At 39.9% G+C, this 23762-nt stretch overlaps 2 protein-coding genes across 4 annotated transcripts in view; both read right to left on the bottom strand.

The window, feature by feature from the left end:
• Ccdc14 (coiled-coil domain containing 14) overlaps window positions 1-263 on the bottom strand; it is a 61419-nt gene extending 61156 nt beyond the window's left edge. Inside the window, exon 1 of one of the 2 annotated variants that reach the window (XM_005338881.4) lies at window positions 2-263. In XM_005338881.4, coding sequence (XP_005338938.3) covers window positions 2-175 — 174 coding nt within the window. In that variant the 5' untranslated portion in view covers window positions 176-263. The remainder of the gene's footprint in view (window position 1) is intronic. The other variant, XM_078044098.1, reaches the window with a different exon arrangement.
• A 5906-nt stretch (window positions 264-6169) lies between these two features.
• Window positions 6170-23762, bottom strand: part of Ropn1 (rhophilin associated tail protein 1) — a 29886-nt gene continuing 12293 nt past the window's right edge. For both annotated transcript variants that reach the window (XM_040270262.2, XM_005338879.5), the window contains 5 exons: window positions 19203-19330; window positions 15467-15584; window positions 14052-14213; window positions 7992-8167; window positions 6170-7267 (listed from right to left, as the gene is read on the bottom strand). In XM_040270262.2, coding sequence (XP_040126196.1) covers window positions 7201-7267; window positions 7992-8167; window positions 14052-14213; window positions 15467-15584; window positions 19203-19330 — 651 coding nt within the window. In that variant the 3' untranslated portion in view covers window positions 6170-7200. The remainder of the gene's footprint in view (window positions 7268-7991; window positions 8168-14051; window positions 14214-15466; window positions 15585-19202; window positions 19331-23762) is intronic.

The raw sequence follows: 23762 nt of genomic DNA, 5'->3' as shown, positions 1-23762 counted from the left end.
CCTGGCTCGGTCGGGATCCAGACCTAACCATTTCTCGCAGCCTAAGGAAATCCCAGAACCAGGGATGCGAAGCCACTCTGTAAAAAGAATTAACCGCCGCGGGCTCCGCGCCCCCTTTGGACCGCCCCCCGAGCTTCCGCTTCCGGCAACGCTCCCGCCGAACGCCGCGCTTCATAGCCTCTAGCACAGGGCGGCGACCTTTCTCTCGCCGATTGCCCGGCACCAGCGTGCGCAATAGACTCCTCCCGGCTCCACCACTCGTCACACACTGCAGTGGGTGGGAAAAGCCAACCGAATGCACGAGGGGCGGGGTCTGAGGGGGCGGGGCGGAGGGGCGGGGCGGAGGGGCGGGGCGGAGAGGCGTGGAGCCCAGGCCCTAGGTGGGCGGAGGAAACATCTAACAGAACTGATTGGGCAGTCTTGCTCCACAGGCTTTCAGGGGAGGAGCGCGGGTGGGGACCAAGACCAGCCAACACCAGAGGAAGGGACTGGAGTGGGGAAAGGGTGGGTTTCAGAGGTATTAGGTTCTGCTTTGGGGTTTTAGCTCTTTATTTTTAGTTCGGACTTCGTGTGCCTTTTAAAATGATTTTGTTTTTAATATTCAATAAAAATTAAGCCTCGGTATCATTATCTTTGCGTAATTCTAATAATTTCAAATGTTGACTGTGGTCAGTGATCTCAGAATGGTGCTCATTAGTTAGGATTTTGGTTTTACTTCCATGTATAGTCTATTCTTCTGCTGAGGCCATTGCTATTAGTAAAGTATGACAGTATTCTTACTGTTGACTAACTGCACTAAATTATAATAGAGACTTGACATTGGTTTGTAAGATATTGTGTTTGGGGTTCATGTTTTAAATCAAATTGGAGAGAAATTATGTAACTCAGTGTATCCCTGTTTTTTTTATAGGAAAGAGAGCTGTATTTTTAAAAATGTTAAAATTAATAATAAAGCCCAGGAACTAAAATATTTGTATCAATATATTACATACTCATTATGAGGAATTTTAGGAAACTATTTGATAAACTTGGTTTTCAATTGATTATCTCTAAAAATCCTATCCTTTCCTTCCCCATCTCTCTCACAATTTTTAACATATTCACCTTAGATTCCAGGTGGTTTTGATAATCAAGTAATTATTTCTATGTGGTGCTAAGAATGGAAACAAGTGCCTCACACTTGCTAGGCAAGCACTCTGCCACTGAGCTACAGCCTCAGCCCTCTGCGTGTTTTTTTTAATATTTATTTTTTAGTTGTAGTTGGACACAATACCTTTATTTTATTTCTTTATATGTGGTGCTGAGGATTGAACCCAGAGCCTCGCACACATGCTCTACTGCTGAGCCACAAGCCCAGTGCCTCACACATGCTAGGCAAGTGCTCTGCCACTGAGCTACAACCCCAGCTCTCTAGATGTTTTTTTTTTTAATATTTTAATTTTTTAGTTTTCCGCAGACACAACATCTTTGTTGGTATGTGGTGCTGAGGATCGAACCCGGGCCGCACACATGCCAGGCAAGCATGATACCACTTGAGCCACATCCCCAGCCCTCTAAATGTTTTTCTTAATTTATTTTTTTAAAACATTGATTTTTTCTTAATACATATTTGCTCTAGAAAATATAGATAAGAAAAAAGAAAAAAAAATCACCCATGACCCAACTACCCATGCTTTGGTGCATTCCCTTCCAGACTTTTCCCCACCTGGATGTATATGTATAAATGTATTACAACAATATGATATGATACATGTTACCATAATGTGTTTTATCTTAACATCTCAACATTGTTTTCTCATTAATCTACAATTATAAAATGACTGAGTAATGTTCTATTGTTTCTCACTGTTTGGAATGGTTATTTGCTATTATAAATATCAATGAGCTGATATCTTAAAGTAAACTCAATGAAGAGGGGAGAGAACAGTATTTTAAATAGACAGAAACAGCATGATGTTGAATAAGAAGGACTGGAAGAGGCCCTTGTAGCTGAATATAGAGAGTGAGGTTGGAGATGTATGTATTGTCAGACTCTGAAGTTCTCATAGGTCAAGGCTTTGAGTTATTATTCAAAAGGTAGTGGAATGTCCAAAGGTTTCAGCAGGGTCACCAGGAACTAACTGATTTTTCACAAACATGGCTGGCTGCATGGTAGAGTCAGAGTCTCCACTATGGCCCTGACCAAATCTAGTCTGCTGCCATGTTATCATTGTTGTTGTTGAGCCCATGAGGGATTTGAATATCATGGCTTTTAAAAAAAAAATCTAAAGAACCAGTCAGGTACAGAGGCACAAGCCTGCCATCCCAGCAACTGGGAAGGCTGACACAGTAGGGTGGCAAGTTTGAGGCTAGCCTCAGCAACTTAGCAAGATTCTAACTAAAATAAATAAATAAGTGAAAAAATAAAAGGGCTGATGATATAGCTTCTGGTTTTGTTTAGTTGATAGGAATAACTAGCAGAAGATAGGGGAGGGAGGAGAGAGATTGGAGTATTCCTCCTCTCAACCATCTGGCTGATGCAGTGACTTTTGCTACTATAGCTCCTCAAGGGAGCTTTTTGGAGTCCAGCTCTCTCCTGGTTCCTAAAATATAACATCCCCCTAGTCTCTTCAGTCCAAGGGGTGATAGTCTGGGTACTTCAACACCCCTTGGTAATTTCCTTGTCCACAGCTCTGTAAATGTTTTCTGGTTTTCTGTCGGGACCAGACTTATAGAAGACCTGGATGCCATATGAAGGCCTTGTAAGCAATGGGAAACTGGGTGGGAATGAGGAGGAAAGATGAACAGATTTGAGAGAGGTATAGGAGCTCAAATGGGTAGAATTTGGTATTAGAATTTGGAAGTAAGGCAAAGGGTAGGCATTCATTGAGGAGGGAAGTTTATAGAAACATTTTCCCCAAACATTTTATTATGGGAAAATGCAAACTAGAAAGTCATTTGGGGGCATGTTGAATTAGGGAGTGCCTTGGAAGCATCCAACAGAAGACTGAGTCAGTTACTGGGTATTTAAGTTTGGAGCCTGGCGAGGGAGTGTAGGGTACAAAACACATTTCTGTTATCTATGGTAACCAATGCTGTAGGCTTCCAAGTTTGCCCTCAGATTACTTCCTCAAGAAAGCTTTTCCTTCTACCTCTGTCTTGCTTTGGCAAACTAATTCATGTGCCCCTAGACTATAATAGAATAACACCATTTCCACAATTACAGTTATGACTATTTGTCTGAGTCTGTCTTCCCAAGAATAATTTAATCTTGTGACAGCAAGGACTTTACCTTGTTCAGTGCAGGATCCCCAGTGCCTTGCACAACACCTTGCACATCATAGAACTGTTTAAATCATTTGTTAAGTAAATGAACCAACCATTGTTCAGACTGTTTTCTTGCATTGGGCTAACAGCTACCTGAAATTCAGATTGTCCAGGCTAGTCCTGATCTAGAAGATTAATCACTGTTATCTTGGGTGTTTAACTCTACTTGTCTATCAGGTAGGTCACTCAGCACTTTGAACCAATGACTTTTGCAATGGGCTCATCTCCAAAGTGGGAAAGTCTCTGTTCATGTTTGACCAGGTCCTGATTTAGAGAAGACAACTCAAGTTTCAAGTACATGAAAATCTAAATTTATTGCCAGAATATAAGTTTCAAAAAGAGGCTGTGGATAATGTCACATGTTGGAGGCCTGACTCAGTTCTGCTCAAAAAGACCTGACTATTCTCTTGCCTCTTTTTAAACCATTTGGTACTTTCGGGAGCTATTTCCAAACCAAAGGTTTTGGACCTTTTGAAATCATATACAAGTTTATAAGTTTTGTGATTTTTTTCCCTCAGAAAAATGCTAATGTGTACATTTCTGAAGCACATTTTTATGGAATATTATCAGAGGTGTTCAGGAGCTGCTCCAAGCATTTTAGATTAAGATTCTTCTAATTCAAAACTGGCCACCCACACTGGAGTGTCCAGCTCCTTCTGTTGCACAGCCCTGGTGATCCTGGAAGTTGTTGGCTAAATAGAGATGATAGGTCTCTGCTTGAATAGCATCAAGGAGAGGGGAGCAAGGAGCATAGTGAAAATGGAATTGAGCCATGATCTTTGCATTTTTCCACTGAAGCTTTAAATGTATCTTCAGTCTTCACTTTAATCAAAATAGCTTAACTTAGGAAAGAAAGAACCCACTTCTTTTTCTTTATAAAATCCTGATTTTATTGCTTCCTGAATGTTTTTCTTTTTAAAGGAGAACTACACACCATCTGTTCCAAGGATCTGTTTGACAGCTTAACTGGGGTCATGCTAGGATTCAGCTATTGCCAGGCAAAATAGGAAGGCCAGTGGGATGGTCTGACAAGGGTCTGTTGACAGCAAGTATCAATAGAGTCCTTGGAATGATCTCATAAGGAAGAAACCATTTGGTACAGTGTGCCAGGTTTGTGTTAAGTGTGAAATTTAATACAGCACATGTCACTTGTTGCCCTGCAGTCCCCGTGGACTTGTGCCTGACTCAAGAAGTTTCAAAAAGAAGCTGTGGATAATGTAATAATGATTAAAATGTTAAAACTTTTATTAAAACATCTGTACAGCATATAGCAGCTGCTGATGGCTGTTTATTGTGAACACCTATGACTTCGTGCCTGAGAGCCATTTTTCTGGAGCAAAAGGATCAGGCTCAGGGGAATTAAAAAATGCAGAAAGTTAATGCCCCTAGAAGCAGCCCTTAGTCAATGATGAAGAGTGTTCCTATTCCTCAAATTGGGATGACTCTGAGATGTCTTGTGTGCTGTATCCCAGAGTTCCCTACAGTATTGGAATCCAGGGGTAATAGCTGGACAACACACCCTTTGTGACTTTCTTCCTATCTTTTAACCTTGCTCTTCCTCATCCCTCTTCACTGCTCTTGGTATTGCCTCCAAAATAAACCATTTGCACTTGAATCCCTGTTCCAGGACATTTTATGGAGTAAATCCCATACCTAGACTGGCATTAAGCATACATACAAGGCAATGAAGTTTTACCCAGATAAACCTGGATTCAAATTCTTTCTTACCAGTGACACTTAGCAAATTAATTTCTCTAAGTTTGTTTCTTCATCCATAAAACAGGGGTAATGGCCCTGACTTCATAAGGTTTGATTGTCAAAAAAGTTTTGAGAAGGTATGTAAAGCATTGCATACAGTGGCTCAATAAATACTGGCTGTTATCATTAATATAACATTTATCATATTGTTAAAATGGTAAACCCCAGTGGAGGACAAAGCTTTTTTCTAGTCTTGGAGTGACTGCTGAAGCAGGTTGGTTTGGTGGATGTGCTGTAGAGGCTGTTTCTGGAAAGCACCTATGAATGAGCAACATCAATAGCTTAGAAGAAATGTTGCCACAGTGAGGAAAATGGTACATATCAAGTGTTGGCTTAGAGGAGCCATTGGCAGTGCAACGGTGGTTTTGCCGATTGAGCTTAATTGCAACTGATGGCTGCAGAGCTATCGATAAATTCATAGCTATGTCCAATACACATTTGATGGCTGGAATTTCATTAGCCTACTCTTGAGGGAATATGCTCAGGGCTACACAGATTGAGTTTCTGATTTCAATCTACTTTCCAAAATGGACAAAGGACCTTTTTGCTTCTGTTATGATTATTAACTTAATATGGTTATTTTAGAAACTTCCAGATTAGAGATTCCCCACCTTTACTCCCATCCCTTCCAACTCCTGGACAAGACTGTGTTTTAATGCCTTGGTCACAGTGAAAGAGAAACAGACACACCAAGAAACTGAAGGAGATTAATGGATTTTAGTCATCCTCTAATACCAGTGAATTATAGTGCCAGATTTCACCTGCAAAACGTTCCCCTTTCAAACAGCCCTAGGTCCCAGAGTGTGTAGAAATCATGGGCCACATTGGCTAGGAAGTCAGGTAGCAGGCAGGATTTCTTGTTGCCTACCTTTTGCAGGTGCAGCCCAATGACTCAGGGAGAAGAATTTGTTTCAGCCCCTTTGTTTCATTCTAGGTAGAAATCAAGGCCCATATAACTTCCCATCACATTCTCCTTTCATTGTAGACACTCACAGACAAATTTCTCTCTAGTTTATATACAGAGATATATGCCTACAAGCTAATGTAATTTTTAAGCAATAACTTTAAAAAATATTTTTAACTGTAGATGGACACAATATCTTTATTTTACTTATTATTTATTTTATTTATTTTTTTGCACTGCTGAGGATTGAACTTCAGTGCTTCCTATGTGCTAAAGCCCCAGCCCTGAGTAACAGTTTTTAAAAGGAAATAGTATTACAAGTAGAAAGGACCTACCCAGACCTTGGTATGACTGGTGTTAAGAACAAAAATCACAGTTCATCTCTTCTACTTCCTTCAAAAAAGAAAACTCTTTAATATCTAGTCAGGAGGTCTTGTACTCATGCAGGGTATTTCTCCTAGAAGGTCCCATTACATGTGTAATGTTCCAGAAAAATCAGCTAACACTGATACTTTAATACTGACAACTGGAACGTTCTTGTAGTATGTCTCAGGGCCACTTACATTAAAATGATTTATGTTCATGTCTTAGTGTTAGGTCGTGAGCTCCTTGAGGGCAAAAATCAGATATGATTTATTTGTATATACCCAGCAGAGATCCCGGCTAGGGTTGCCAGGTTTAGCAAAACCAACCAACCACTAAAAAATTTATCATTTATTAGAAATTCAAATTCAACTGGGAATCCTGTATTTATCTGAAAACCTATTCCTGGCACATGGCTAGCCTCAATAAACAATGATGAATAAGTGAATGAGTGGAATGACTAGCACAAGACCAGTAAATGGTGCAATAAACTGGTAAAAATGATTGACCATGTAAAAGATTCTCATCTAAATTCCATCTAGCAATCACAAAACATCAGAACTCTGGTTAGCATTCTACCTTTCAAAATCTAAGCCTGGCTTTGACTAGAAATGTGCTTTCTATCCGTATATCATCAGCCATTTTTATTCAGTGCCCATGTGGGAAGAATACTAAAATCTGATACCATGTCTTGTTCTGACAGTTTTACACCTTCATTCCACACAATTCTAATTTCATACGTTTGTCTAATTGTTTATTTGTGTGTACCAGTTGCACAAGAAAATTGACTTTGGATGGTGAATGGGGTTAAGCCATTGCGAAGTACAATCATCTCTGTATCTTCCTTTAAAATTGCCAAAACCGTGTTTTTATTCCAGCCGAACCCTGGGATTTTGGGTAAAGTCATTCACCTTGATTAAACCATCAGGACCAATTCTGTTTGGAAAAATAGATATCTGTGGTTAGTTTGTTTAACAAATAATCTTTAAAAAGATAACCTAGGAACAACTCTCTCACTCCAATAGTTCTGCTTCTGCTCTGGGTCCATCACCCCTTTTTCTCTTAACTCTTGACTGCCCCTTCTCTTCTTCCTCCTCCTCCTCCTCTGGTCAAGCCTGAGCAGCAGCATTAGAGGCACCTGAAGGGATTGCTAAGACACATATTCCTGGGTCGCATCCCTAGAGTTTATGATTCAGGAGGCCCAGGGTGCAGCCTGGAATTCTGCATGTCTAACATGTTCCCAGGTGCTACTGCCTCTGCTGCTGGTTTCAAGCTCTCCAAGAATCATTGTCCCTATACCATTCTTTTCTTTCCCCTTCCTTGTTTCTTTCAGATCTATATTTTCACACTACACTGTGGAATATCAGTTGCTTCCCTTCAGGATCACAAGCTGAATGGGAGCTGGGGCTAGCTGCTGCCACCGCCTGCATCATGAGGGAGCATTGAACCATATATTGCCAGCCAAGGAAAAGATCAAAATTTAAAAATTGAAGTTTAGTTTCTACTGAATGGGTGATGCTTTCTTACCATCATAAAAATTTAAAATATCATATGTCAAGCCATGGTAAGTCAGGGATCATCTTTAGGGACCACTATAACTTGGCCTATTAGATTTTTAGTTTATTTTCCCCAGTATTCTTACTGGGAAAAGTTTACTTACACTTCCTGTTCAATGTAGTTTAGCATTCTGCTGACATGGGATGCAGAGATTTCTCCGTCCACTTCAGCAATATATGTGTAGAGAAACTGGAAGGTGCTGAAAGGGATCCGTGGAGGTCCACCATCATGGTCACTGGACAAAACTTCACACACTATCTTAAGAGTTTTGGCAATGGTCTATAAGATACATGAAGAAAGTTACTCTTCTAGCTAGAGTTCTGAGATCAGTTTAGGTACAAGAGAGAAAACAAAAATATTGCTCTTATAAAATGAAGTTGACTATGATTTAAGATTCTAGAAAGTTTAGCATTTTTATCCTCAAATAGCACTTAATTCATCTAAAAACATTGATTATTAAAGGGGTATCTTTTTCTTTCCTTTCTTTGTTAGAGGGCTATTCTCAAGAAATTAAATTTACAAGCTGCTAGAAACTCATAAGTTATTTGTGACTTTAATCAGCCAATTCCTTATTAAAGATGGGGGTCATGATTTTACAGGCTATAAAATTAGAATTAGTTCTTATTATTTCTTTCCAGTCTTATTTCTAAAGGGTTGAGGTAATTTTTCCAGCCTGTTATAGTCTAATGAATTTATTTGAGGAATGTCAAAGTAGGGGAGAAAAATGTAAGAAAAGGGCAATATTCTTTGGAAGACAGGAGTTCCAAATGCTAGGAAAATAGGACTGAGTATCAAGATAAAACCATTCTTCTAAACATGCAGATACATCTAAGCAGAATCATCTATATTGCATAATACTAACCCTGGTGTTGCTAGGGGGAAATGAGCAGATGATGTGCCAGTTATAATAGAAGGTTTGCTACCAAAGCAATCACACCTTACAATGAAACTTGAACATTAAAGAATCATGTTCAGAACTGATCCTACATCTTTAAATAAATGTAGCCTTTGCATAAATTTCACAAGTAAGAGAGTTGTGAAGTGATGGGGCAAAGAAAAGGAGTGATCCAAAGAAAAGACTGCTGAGCTCTGAATTAGCAGAGATAGGTCAGCATATATATCTTGGTGGTTTACAGAAAGAGATGGTGCACAGATGCCTTACACAATTTCCAGGGAGCAGTGAAAAATCAGCCCTGCGTAGTGAACTAGGGATGAACAAATAGCCACTGTCTCTCCCATGTGCACGGCCAGTGGAGAATTGCTCTTCCTTGCCATTGATGCTCATGGTTCTACTCCTACCCTCTGCCTGAACATAACAAATGTCTAGATGGCACTTCTTTTGCTTTGGTGTGTATTATCCAGGGTGTAAGTCTGTATGTCATACAGCATGCAAAGATGTGGAAGAAAGTCAGCCCATCCTCCTGGAGTGACAGTTTTCCTTGAAGGCAGTGAATTCAAATGTTATTTGCATTAACTAATTATTAATTTTAATTGAGTCAATATTTAAATTTCATTTCTTTCCATTTAACAAGCATTGTTATTTTATGAAATAGAATCTTCACTGTGCAATGATTTAAAAATAAAAATGATGCCAAAGAAATTTGGGGTTTGCAACAGCTGTGGCTCTGGAGGTGAAGCACAGGATGAGGCATCATTCCAGGGATTTCCACCTAAGAGAGGGGAGAGGAGGGTGGACATACATGAGGTTATCAGTGAGGATGGGACCCCATGACTGTGAGATGAGGTTAGCATGACAATGGTTTGGGGTACATTTGCAAGTATCAATGTATGTAAATTAAACTGAACTTTTTCTTTTTCTTTCTTTTTTTGTGGTACTGGGGATGGAACTCCTGTGCTCAACCACTGAGCTACATCCTCAGCCCTTTTTATTTTTTAATTTTTATTTTAAGACAAAGTCTTACTAAGTTGCTGAGAGTCTCACTAAACTGCAGAGTCTGGCCTCAAACTTGCAATCTTCTTGCCTCAGCTTCCTGAGTCGCTGGGATTATAGGTTTGTGTCACCACACCCAGTCCTGAACTACATAATTTTTATCCACAGCTCATTCTTTTGACTTCTCTCTGCACCCCTATTTCTTTTGTTCTGTCATCCTCTTCGTTGGGGTGCTGTTATGGGCTGAACTGTATCCTTCCCACTCACATGTTAAAACCATAAGCCTCAGAACTTGAGAATGTAATTATATTCCAACAAAGAACTTTAAAAAAATGAAGTCCTTGGGATGGTCCCCAATTAAATATAATTGGTGTGTTTATAAGAAGAGGGAATTAGGACACAGAGTAAGACTCTAGACATGTGGAGTCAGAGGAACACAGGGTGATGATAGTTTTTTTTTTTTATAGATATAAATATCTTTTAAAGTTGTTCTTACTAGTTGTACATGACAGTAGAATGTATTTTGACATTTTACATATATAGGGAGTATAACTTCCCATTCTTCTAGTTGTGCATGATGTGGAATTACATTGGTTGATGATGGTTTTTTATAAGGCAAAGAAAGGGCCCTTGGAAGAAACCAACCCTGCTGATTCCTTGATCTTAAAACTTTTGGCTGCCAGAACTGTGAGACAATAAATTTTTGTTGTCTATACCACCCAGTCTGTGGTACTTTGTTATAGCAGCCCTTGAATACAATGAGTGTATCATTTATTGGTTATTAAAACAATAAACCCTCAAATTCTAAACCTCTCATAGATTTTTAAATTTTTAAAAGATTTAATAAATGGATAAAAAACTCTTTGGATTATAGCCTCTTTTTTTTTTTCTTTTGTGGTGCTGGGGATTGAACCCAGGGCCTTGTGCATGCAAGGCAAGCACTCTATCAACTGAACTATATCCCCAGCCCCAGACTATAGCCTTTTGATAAATTCAAACAAATAAGTAAGCAGAGATCTCCATTCTCATTCACAAGACTTCTCTATGGGATAGGAATCCATTTCACAGAGATGGCCTTAATATTTTACAAGCCTCATTTTCAAACACAGAGGCAAAAGGCTCAGAAAGGAATGGTTTGCTAACAATAGAGAAGTCATTCCTCCAAGTGAACATGATCTTCTACTCTCTATATGATCTATATAATCAGTCTTAGTGGAGCATGAGGTGGCATAGGCCAGCCTGGAGGAAGGAGTGAAAGGGAAAAGGGGCACTGGTCTGCATGCTGAAGCTTTTGGAACCATGTGTGTTAGGTCTGGAGAGCTCTGACTGGAGTCAGTATTGTTATTACCCAGTGGAGTGAAAGTTCCTGCAAACTTCTTCTCTAGATGGCACAGAGATCAAAACTAGCTTGCAAAGGAAGGAGGAATTCCTGGCTTGTCTCTAAGGACAGCTATGTGGATTATCTAGATACAAGGCCTCCACTGGCTGGTGACATTCTGTCTTAGTCTGGGCTGCTATAACACAATATCTTAGACTAATTAATTTATAAACAACAGAAGTTTATTGCTCACAGTTCTAGAGGCTGGGAAGTCCAAGATCAAGAGGCCAGTAGATTCAGGGGTTGGAGAGCACCCATTCCTCATGATGGTGACTCCTCACTGTGTCTTCACATGGAAGAAGGAGCAAACAGACCTCCCTCAAGCTTCTTTATAAGGCTCTAATCCCTTCCCAAAGGCTCCACAACCCCTAATACCCACACTTGGAGAGTTAGGTTTCAACATATGAGTTGGGTGGGGAAGATACAAAGTTTCAGACCCTAGCACTGACCTAGTCCACATTTAAATTTCCAGAAATGGTCCAACATGATGCAAATGGTATAATAGTACTGATTCTTGAATTCACAGGACACTCTTTATTTCCAGACTAGAACTCTAGGCCAACTTCCCCACTAGGTGCTTCTTTTATAGGTATGGTGAGTGGCAAAGTCAGATATCTCAGGATCCCTCAGAACTGGAATGGTTCACTGTTATCCAGAGGTAGGCATGAGAGTGCCTTGGTGGGAACAGAGAAGGTGGAATAGAATCTCAGAATACTAGAGGTAAGAGAACTTCATAGAACTTTCAATCCAACCTCCTTATTTTAAAAGGGAAGTGGAAAAATATAGTTCACTACATTGTTCCTCCACCCCAATTTGTGAGGCAGGTCTATCAGAGGAAAACTAGTAGCCACCTAGTAACCTAAGCACAGGAAGGGTCGGAGTGTGACTTTCCAAAGTTGCCCCTGGCTACTGTGAAGTATGAAGAGGATAAGTTGGACACCTCATAAGATGGTGAGAAACAGACTGCCAAAGCCAGGGAGCAGATGAAGACAACCTGGAAGAGATTTCAGAGGTTCCCAGCAGGAGTAACAACTGAGATGAGCCTGGGGCTGGGGTGTGGGGAGCATCATCAGACTTTGCCTAATCAGAGAGATACCAAAAACTTAAACTGTAAGCAGTTTGTGATCAGAGGAAGGCGGGAAAGTACTAGGAGGCATGGGAACCTCTTTACTTGGCTGCTCTGAGGTCCTAAACCACCCCAGAGAGAATGGTGAGGCGAAACCTGAGAGAGACAGTTACCTGTAGGCAGTTTCAATTATTGCATCAGACTAAACTCCTGGATTGAATGGAATCTATTTATCTTCCTCTTCTACCCTTTTCAGGTGGGATAAATCAGAATTAACTTTAGATAAGATAAAAAACTATACCCCACCAGAAAAACAAAAACAAAACCTGAAGCAAACAAACAAAAAACCCCCACACATACATCTCTGAATGTGATATGAATAAACTTGTAGGCCTGTGAGAATTTTATGTGTGATTTTAATTTTCTCTTTTGTAATTTATTCCAATACTTGAGGCTTGGTGTCTTTTTTTTTTTTTGGTGGGGGTGGGTGGTAGGGAAGGCACTGGGGATTGAACCCAAGCATGCTTTACCACTGATCTATATCTCCAGTCCTTTTTATTTATTATTTTGAAACAGGGAGAGTGTTGTTAGGTTGCTGAGGCTGTCCTTGAACTTGCAATTCTCCTGCCTCAGCTTCTTGGATCCCTGGGGTTTATAACAGGCATGTGGCTCAAGAGCATCCAGCTCTTGAGCCACCCCCACCCCCCCACACACACACACAGAAGTGATATCAGTTGTGATTGACAGCTCATTTGCCCCTACTACCTTTTCCTCTCTTCTTTGGAGGATAGTAATGTATTTGTTATATAAGGAAAATAAAGAAAAAAAATCAACCCTTAAGGCTCTCCTTTTCTTCTATTTGAAGAAATGATTATGATAAAAGTCACAGGGGAAACCCAAAAGTTGAACTACAGTATTTCTGCTAAATTTGCTCAGAAACAGAATGTCAAATATGTGTTCCAAGCATATTGGAGAAGAAAGAACAAGATCGTGTTTAGATGTGCTGAATAATTCAAACTACCTTTTCATACCAGTTGGTTTGGGCTGAGGTGATAATTCCCTCATTAATGCTTAAATTTGTATGTATCATTTCAGGGATAGTTTTAAAAAATGAATAATTTTGATTCATTTTTTATTTAAGTTATCATAACAATTATTAACAAGGGTGAGTTCACATATAAGATACCTAAGCTTTAAGTATATTAAAAAACTGTTTTTAGCATCTTTTGCTTCAAAACAGGAAAATGGCTTTTCTAGCTGCTAAACAAGTCAAATTTGGAAAAGGCATGAATTTGTATGAACATCCTGTATGCACAGTGATGTCATAACTGTAGTTCTAGAAATAGCCTCATCTCTCTTTGCTTGCTTTCTTATCTCTGATCATTGCATCCAATTATGTTTATCTAATAGTCATTTTCTATAATGCTACACCCCTTTTTAAAAATCACTATTGGTATATCTTGAAGGTGTCTGGAATCTACAAGTGAGCAAGTCTTATTCTATAGCTGGCTCTTGGTTATCTCTAGGAATTATAAATGAAAGGTGTGGAGTGGGGTGAAAATAAATCTGAGGGCAATGATCAAATTTCACAAATAATTTGAACTGTCCCTAAAACCTGATGATAATTCTTTCTCTCCCTCCTCCCATCTCCAGCTTCCAGCTGATGCATACAGAAATGCATTTATTAATTCAGAGAGGAAGAGAAGACAAAAAGAAGCAGGCTCCTCATTAGCCCTGGAGGGGTGATAATATGTAGATGGATTTTCCTTCCAAGTCTGGAGGAACATTTTCCCTTAAGGAATTCAAGGGGGGTGGGGGGCTAACTTACAACTCCAAGAGAGCTGCAGGAAAGGGCTAAGAACTTCAGCCATTCGATCTCCTCTGTGAAACGACCCACGTTCATCACACTATTAAACAGATCTGTTGGCAGATTCAACACCTTCCACATCTGAGCCAGTTCATCTGCATGGATGATCAGCCTGCCACCAACCTGCAGGGCAGGGGATAGACACAACATAAAGAATGAAGAGAAAGGTAAGAGATGCCCTGATTGGCAGGTCAGTCCCCAAGTTCTGCCAGCATATGTAAAGGGGTGGGGTTGAGGGTAGGTATTAATTAGGGAGGTCAGAGGACCCTCTTTGGCAGTTCTCCTTGCAAGGCCTACTGAAGAGCATGCTGAGATATCATTTAATATGTATATATATTTTGTAACTTCAGATGTCAGAATTATATTAGAGATAGATATTTACTTTGTATTTTAATTTCTTCTGATGCTTTTTTGATTTGTTTTATTCCTAGGTTGTCCCTACATGACAGATAGGACAGACTGAAGACAAACCCAAGGGGCAAGAACTTGTTGAGACCACTAACAAGTGGTAAAATGAGAACAAGACGTAGGGTCTCTTGCATTCAAGTCTCCACTGAATTCTTTGCACTGGATCTCAGTTACCTCCCATTTCCCCAGGAATGATGTGTAGGAGTTGAGGTTGGATGCCTAACGTTGTTTGATCTCACTCTAGAGCTCTGTCAGGCTCAATGCATAAGGAACTTGGAAGTTAAAAGGACAGGAGTGAATGACTGACTGTTGGCCAACAAAGTGACAAGGGCACAGCTGCCCCAGTGAAGCCCCAACCCCTTTCCTAGCCCTCTGATTCTAATAAAACACTAAATCTCTGGAACTGAGGTCATTGGCTAAGTCAATCTTGAATTGCCTCAGATCTCTCTGTCCAAGATCTTAGGGCAAGGAATGGTGGTGCTAATCCATATTTTTTTGAGAATTGGCCAAACCACAAACTTTCTCAAGCCAGTTTCTCCTCATTCATTTATCAGGCAACTTCTAGGATGACAGGGTTGGGGAGAATGTCAGGGTGTTCCCTAAAAACTAGGCTATGTTTGCACTGGGGAACTACAATAAGCTCCTCCCCAAAGTGGGATGGCCGCATGTCATGGCCTTGTTGATCCATCTGGGAGACACTTTTAAGCAACTGCAGACCCATATTTTTCAGGAGAGAAGGGATTAGCACTGCACTGAGTCCCTGAACATTGTGTCAGCTTAAGTGGATCTGTGATGGCCCCATGACAAGCTAGCCCTTGGCCTATTCAATTTACCCAAGGGGACATTTACCTTCAGGGCAAGGTTTAGTGAACTTTAGGGTCGTGCTAAGTGAACAGCTGACTGGCAGAGGAACAGATGGCCTCGGTTTGTACCCACCGAGCAGCAACCTTTCCCTGCATGCCTCTTACCCGAGAATGCAGGATCTTTAACAGCTCAGGTGTGAGCTCCGCCCAGTTGGACAAAGCAACTCGCTCAGACCGCTCTCTCACTGGAGGGATCTCTCCACGGGACATAGACCCAAAATAACTGCAAGACAAAAATTAGCAGGGATAGGAAGGGCAGCAGAATAGAATAGACATTATGATTGATGTATGTACATTCCATGTATGTATTATATGTCAAAATACATTCTGCTGGGCTGGGGATGTGGCTCAAGTGGTAGCACGCTCGCCTGGCATGCGTGCGGCCCGGGTTCGATCCTCAGCACCACATACCAACAAACATGTTATGTCTGCCAAAAACTAAAAAATAAATATTAAAATTCTCTCTCTCTCTCTCTCTCTCTCTCTCTCTCTCTCTAAAAAAAAATACATTCTGCTGTCATGTATGACTAAAAAAATAAAAATAATTTTTAAAAAAATTAGCAGGGTGGAGAGTGTCCCATACTCCAGCAGCCTCCAGCTGCTTGAGGAATTTCCTCTTCCTCTCCCCCGACTCATTTTTAAGGGAAGGGGGTAGAGGAAAGAACATTTTGAAAGCATTTAGACACTGTGCTTAGTTCATTTGCATATGAGAAAAGCCTAATTGTGTTACTTTAAGAAATGGAGCATGCTTAGGGTATAAAAGTTTATTTCTAAGGATGAGGAATATTCAAACCAACTAAAGTGTGTTGTGCAATTATATTGGGGCATATTCAGTCAAGTTTTGTTTTGTTTTTCCCCAAGTCATCCCTCCTAGTGTTTCATATACACAGAGATATATGTATAGGATATATATATATCCTATACATATATATATGTATAGGATATATATATATCCTATACATATATATCCTAGGATATATATGTATAGGATATATACATATATACATGTGTACATCTGTGTTGTATCAGGCAATGGGTGGGGAAGAGAATTTGGAAGAGAACAAAAATGATTTGCTTGAGAAAGGGGAGGGAATAGAGTGGCTCCTGGGGTAAGTGAGGAAGGGTTTCTGGCTGGGGAGAGGCCTGAGGCTTCACAAGGAAGACAGAGAAGACTGGCAGGGTACTAAGGGAGGCTCAGGAGAGAAGACAAGCCAAAGAAGGTTTCAAGCTTAATATGATTCGCATGAAGCAAAATGCTTCTCTTTGTTTCCTCAACAATTTCAGTAACACTATGCCTGGTCACCACTGCTTTGTGAATGAAATGGACTTTGGGGGACAATGTGGAAAATAGACTAAGTTCTATTTCAGTATTGGCATGGATGGAAAGAGGCTGTCTGCAGCAGGGAATGGGTATGAGCAGGTGACATGGTGGTTGATGCTATATGGCAGGGTGTGTTCTCCATCAGAAGTCTTGTTACTGTCTATGCCTGAATCAATAACTTCTGGCCTTTATTGTCTCCAGATAACACGAAAAGAACAGAGTAGAAATTTTATAGCAGCCCATTTTAGGGTGAAACCATTCAATAGAGTTAACCATTGCCTGTCTCTTAAGACACAGAGCATTCAAAGCTAAAACTACATGGCCTAAAACAGCACCCTCCAGGTTCTCTCTTGGAGGATGTCAACAGGAAGGGTAGAAGAAATGCTTCAAGGGCACTTCTAACAATGTGCATGAGAACTCTCTACAGACAGGTCAGTATTGCGATGGTATGGGTGCAGCAACTGAAGTTGGGTATAACCCCAGGCTCTGTAACCAGACTTGGGTGATATAAACCGACCATGACACCATGGCACCTCATTGTACGGAAGTTACTACCGAGGTGGAGAGTAACATTCATTATTCTCAGCATTCTTCAGACATCTTTAGACTTTTTAGTGGAGCTGAGTAGATAGAGAACATGGAAATGGAGCTACAGTCATGGATTTAGTCCTCTGGGTTATTAAGCTTCATTTGAAAGTAAACAATTCTATGGTTATAAACAGTAAATTTGTATTGTCGCACATGCCTACTACAGGAGAAATAATTGTATGTTCTGCTGAAATGCCTGGTAGGTAGTTTCCTCATTGATAGCAAATATGTAGGGAAATTCTTTCTTGCAATGGATTAAATGCATATCTTGGAAATATTGTGTGGAGTTTTATCCTTTAAAAGGCTACAAGTTTGTAATCACATGAAACAATCTGATAAGGGCTTTTCATGTCTAAATAGGATGAAGAGTGCTCTTAGGTCATGCTCTTTTTCATTATAGTTAAAGTACAAACTGATTTTTCACGGATGTCTAAAAAATTTATAGCATATCATATAATACAGGTGCTACCAGTCTACAATAGGGGAATATTTTCTTCCATAAATGTCAGAGGCAATATTAAGAAATGTCATTTTTCTAACTATACTAGAGTAGCAAAACAACAATAAAATGGAGTGTTAAACTATTGTATAGTATAAAACAGAGTCTCTGTCTGACTATGCTGAAAAAAAAAATCAGTCTTCTGATGCTAAAGTCCAATCTTACAGGTAATAGATCAAATTTAGAATGGAAAACTAAACAGGATTCATTACTAGGTGAAGCAACTCTATTTATGTCTCTTTTTATGGCACAACTGGCTCACTTTCCCCTCCATTTCTAAAAGCTTCCACTTAGTCCAGCCCAAGAGTGCAGAACACTGGCTCAGAAACTCTGTAAGGCCCTCTTGGAAGACATTTTATACCATCTGAAAGGTGTTCACAGCTCTCCTCCCCTTCTGCTCAGAACACCTACTTACCCTCAGGCTGAGAATATTCTTCCTTCCCCCAACCACAGGGCTCCTCCGCAGTCTCCCTTCATCCCCCCTTTCCCACTGAATTACTATTAAGGAAGTAATCATCATAGTAAAAATAGTCAGGATCCAGGAGGTTTGGTTAGTTTCCAACTCCTGCCCCAAGCCCTGGTTACCCAGTTTCCAACAGGAGTGTTTGTCGAAGAAGCAATTTCATAGCTGAGAGGGTTTCTGCATAAAGCTGCTTCAGAGCAAGCCAGCAGCTATTGTGCAAGCTCCATTGACTGAGCAGGCTCTGGGGGCTCTTGGAAAAGGGGCACCTGTGCACACCGCTCACAACCAAGCCTGACCTCATCACTCTCATCTGTTGCCTTCTCCAAAATGCCTCGTGACTGCGTGGACATCTTTATGCTGAGAGAACAGATTCGTTCAAAGAAACCTTAAAGAAAATAGTAATTTCCCCAAAGGTAAGATACAAAGTATCTCTAGTCCGGCGCAAGTCGTGGAGAAACGTGTCTCATTACAGGAAGGACCCAGTTTGGAAAGATCCACCCGCTCCACTCCGCCGGCCAGTTCCAGCCTCCCCCAGGTGCCCTGCCATCTAGCGGCGAGACAGGAGAACGAGGTCCAGGTTTCATTCAGGCTAACCGGCCTGGGAAATTCCGTGCTTCCCTTTTCACTGGGACAGAGGGACGGGATGCAGGCAGGGGCGGGCGTGTACTGGTGTGATGTAGAAGTCTAACTCTTGCTGTTCACACTAGGACACTTGACCTATAGCCTTGGCGTCCAGCTGCCCAGTCTAGCTCTCTTAGGGGAGGGTATCTCTCCCCATTCGATGTATTTATATGTGGATTTTAAAACATCAAAAGCAACGAGAAAACTGAAAATCTGGCATAATTAGCCAGAGATTATGCTAATCAGTTCGGACTCTCTGGCTGCAGCCATGACAACCTCAATTTTTCATGACCCTTTCTCCTCCTTTCTCTCTCCCCGAGGAGACTGGAGGTGAGAAAGGAACACGTACTCGGCAGCCCATTGGATGAGATCCTGGGGCTGGGTCCGGATGGCGGCTTTGGTAAACTGCTTCAGCAATTCTGGCAGCTCGGGCGGGATGCATATTTGCTTATCAGTCTGAGGCATTGATTGCTTGACCTGTGCACAGGAGAGAAAATAAAATGGGAATCTTTGAATCATAAGATGACAGCAATCCTGAACTAGAGGTCACCCAGCCTCTGTCGTCTCAGTATTGGGGATTCTGCTACCCCACAACACAGATGCATTCTAGAAAGTGGTTTACTAATCCTTGGGTTTTGTTGTAAATAATTATGTTCTTCATATAAAACATCACACTTTAAAAAGTGGACATCAACAGAAGTAAACATAAACATTCCCTAATAATGTCACCCCCAAATATTGGATATCTTCTTCCCAATTTTGTTTCAATCTAACTGTATATGTGTTTGTATAAATGAAAACTGGGGTTGCACAAACCCTATTTATTCAACAGCATGTTATGAGCATCTTTCCAAGTTGCTTCAATTCTTACTAGCCAGATAAAAGTTGTAGCAAAATTTACACTCCGAATCCTCTGACATTAGGCCTTTCTAAATAAAAATAATTATTAAACAGCTATTGGACTATCTAATCGTTTTTGTTTTTAGTTGCAGATGGACACAATATCTTTATTTTATATATTCATTTTTATGTGGTTCTGAGGATTGAACCCAGGGCCTCACACGTGCTAGGCGAGTACCCTTACCACTGAGCCACCACAGCTTTCTTATCTAATCTTAAGGAAGAAACAAACATTTTCACATGAAAAGTTCAAATTGAAACAAAGACAAATTGAAACAAAAAAATTTAAAGTTTATAGATGGTATATAATTCTATGCACATATGAATATGATATTATGATTCCATTTTTAATACAGAAAGGGACAAGCTAAAAATACCAAAAGCCCCACCCACCACCCTTACACCTACATTGCCAGACAAATCTCAGTAAACATACTTTTCCAATTGTCTTGCTGAATTTGCCATAGAATGAGAGAAATCTTCAAGCACCAAATAAAGTGAAGCAGAATGTAGAATAGTGACTTACTGAAGAAATGAGGGCTCATCTGAGGGCAAATGTAGAGAGCCAAAATTTGAAACTTTGAGATGCAGGGAGGAGAGAGACCAGGCCTGGCTCACAAAGAGCAAATGACTGAACTAAAGCATTTTCCTTCTGGTCTAAGTTTGAGACCTTCAATGTGGAAAGGAAGGCTGGAAACATTGGCCTACAGGTAGGGGTAATCAATGAAGAACTGTCTCCTATGCTGCTTCCTGTTGGGGGAAAATAGCCTCCAAGAGTTTGTAGCTACTGACTAGATTTAGGTTTAGATTTATACCAGCAGCAGCCTAGTTGGGAAATCCCTAGATGAGAAATTAAAGCAGTCTGAGGTTGATGGTATTTTATTCCCTTTTACTTAATGTTCTTTTATTTGGAAGTAGAGGAGGATAAATATAATGATTAATTTTAGACTTCATAAAAAGCCAAGTATGTATAAATTTTACTGTACATATGTGGCCTTGTACAAAGTATTAAAAAGTAGTACTACAGGGCTGGGTTTGTGGCTCCGTGGTAGAGCACTTGCCTAGCATGTGTGAGGCACTGGGTTCAATCCCCTGCACCACATAAAAATAAACAAATAAAGGTATTGTTGTGCCCATCCTACAACTAAAAAAAAATTAAGAAGTAATATTACAAAAATTATATTATAAGTTAATATAATCACCAAAATATGACCAAAAAAAAAAAAAAAGGAGATGGGGAGAGTGTAGGAAAAGTGGACAAATAACATGATAGAAGGTCCTCCCTACATGTCAGTAATCAACCAAGAGAAATAGTCCTAAATATATTAAAGTATAGAAATTATCAGACTGGATTATTAAAAATCCAGGTACTGTCACATCTGAAAAAAACCCAGAAAGACTGAAGGTAAAAATGATATAAACATGCAAATAACCCAAAGAAGTTGACATTGACAAACTGATACCAGACAAAAGAGATTTTTTAAAAACAGGTAAAATTCACCGTTGGAAATCAAGAAATTCACTACATGATGATAAAAGCTTCAACTATTGAGAAGTTAGCACAATTCTCAATAAGTATGCTCCAGCCTTCACCAGGGAGGAGTCTCTAGACTCCCCCAGGTGCCCTGCCATCTAGCGGTGAGATGAGAGCGCAAGGTACAAATATTGTTTGGGATCTCTCTCTCTCTCTCTCTCTCTCTCTCTCTCTCTCTCTCACACACACACACACACACACACACACCTTTATTATTAAACAGTGAATGATGATAAATATAAATCTAGAATTGGAAATTACCCCTAGGGGAAGTGATGTCATCTCAACTGCTTAGATGTTTGTTTCAAAATTTTAAACTATATTTACATTATGCATTTTGTTTTGTATATACAAAATAAAATTTTAAAATCTACTATTTACAAGTTGTTCCTCGTGACTTTTCAATCCATTTATTCTAGAAAAGGGCAGGGCCTTAGTTTGTATATATTATGTGTGTGTATACATACACACATATAATAGACACAATATGTATTCTTTTATTGTGGTAAAACATATAGCATAAAATCGACCATTTTAGCCACCTAAGCAGCTATTTGAGTAGTATTAAGTACATACACATTGTTGTGCAGTCATCACCATCATACTGAAGGGTGTTTTCATGATTCCATCTGAAACTTTGTGCCCATTGAAAAATAACTCCCTATTCTTCCTTCTCCTTGCTCCTGGCAACCACCATTCCACCTTCTGTCTCTATGAATATTATGTTGTAGCATGTTTGAGGGTTCTCTTTTTTTAAAGGTTGAAGAGTATTTCATTATATGTACCATTTTTTGTTTATCCAGTCACATATCAGTGGACATTGGGTTATTGCCACCTTTGGGCTATTGTAATAATGTTGCTATGAGCATAGGTGTACAGATATCTTTTTGACTTCTGCTTTCAGTTCTGTTTGGTATAGAACCAGAAGTGGAATTACTGGATCATGTGGTAATTGTATTTGAATTTGTTGAGGAACTGCCATACTGTTTTCCACAGTGACTGCACCATTTTACTGTTCCCTTGTATTTTTGACAGGATCATTTATTTGTTGTGTAATTATTTAATTTTGCCAGAACCTCATGTAAATGAAAAGACCGCCCAAACCTAATTAGAGAAGCTTCCATGACAAGAATAGCAATGATAACCCTTGGTCAATATGGAGCAAAATCAAGCAAAGCCTTATTTCAGCCTGTTGCCTTTTCTGACAACTTTTCTGTGACCTCTAAACATTTGGGCATTTGGACTCTCTAGTAAGTTCTTTATACCTATTTCTCAGTCCTTCTTTAACCCTTTGCATTTTTCTCCTCTTGAAAGTCATCAGTTTCCTCCATTTCTAAGCACAAGATATCATGCTAAGTATACTGTATATGCTTTCTCTTTTAATCATATATATATATTTTGTGTGTGTGTATATATACATATATTTATAATTATATAGTCACCATTTTACTGATGATGAAACTAAGAAAAAGAGTAAAACTTTTGCAATGACACATAACTAAGAAGTGACAGAAGGAGGGTTTGAACACCCACACAGCCTGATGGGGGAGGTGGACTGTTAGACAAACATTTTTTGCTACTTGAGATCTCTCCTACTTTGATGACATATACCACCCATTCTGCACAGTGTTTCTCTGCCTCCGTCAGTAATTCTTTCTCTTTTCTTCTGCTAAGCAAGAATTAGTAAACTTCCCCAGTTTTCAGCATCTGAGCTTATGTTGTTTTCTTGGAGAGCTTACATCACATCCTCCTCAGGCTTCATCTGCCACACGACTATGTTGATTATCCTCCTTTATCCATCAAATCTCTCACCTGTGCTTCCATTCCATACTTCCCATTGCTTCCAGGACACTTGGCCACTAGAATCCTTGGTTCATCTCCCAACTAAGTCTCCTTCCCACATTATTATTATTTTTTTTCTTTTTTGCTGTGCTGGGGATTGAAAACTCAGGGCCTCTCACATGCCAGGGAAATGCTGTACCACTGAGTTACATCCCCAGACCCCCAAATTCTTTTCTGAACAAGATACCATCATTCTTTCTGTTCTTTGGCCTCAAAGCCTTGGACTCATCTTTTTTCCTCAATCTGCTGAATATCTTAATCCCATTGATCTTTTCTTTGAAAAGTGTCTCCAATTCATCCCTATTTCTATTTCTATTTTTCTGGTTCATTGCCTCATCATATATAGTAGAGCTTCCTGACTGGTATTCCTCTCTCACCTCATTTTCTGGTCCCGCCTGTCCAGAATGGCCAGATCTGTCTTTAAGAGATGAGAGAGCTCCACTCACAAAACAGCATTCAGATCTGATTTTCAGGGTTCTTCATGATTTACTCATCTCATTCTAAGCTACAAATTTTCTATTTACCAACACACAAATTTACAACACAGTCTACTCTGGCCACTTTCCAGGAAATTAAACATCAGATGTTTAACACTTTTCTCACCCACTGTTAATAGTACTCTATCCTGTTTTG

The sequence above is a fragment of the Ictidomys tridecemlineatus genome, chromosome 3, assembly GCF_052094955.1.
Source record: "Ictidomys tridecemlineatus isolate mIctTri1 chromosome 3, mIctTri1.hap1, whole genome shotgun sequence".
NCBI classification, from domain to species: domain Eukaryota; kingdom Metazoa; phylum Chordata; class Mammalia; order Rodentia; family Sciuridae; genus Ictidomys; species Ictidomys tridecemlineatus.
Note: the sequence above shows the minus strand (reverse complement) of the source record. Positions and strands in the feature narration are given on the sequence as shown.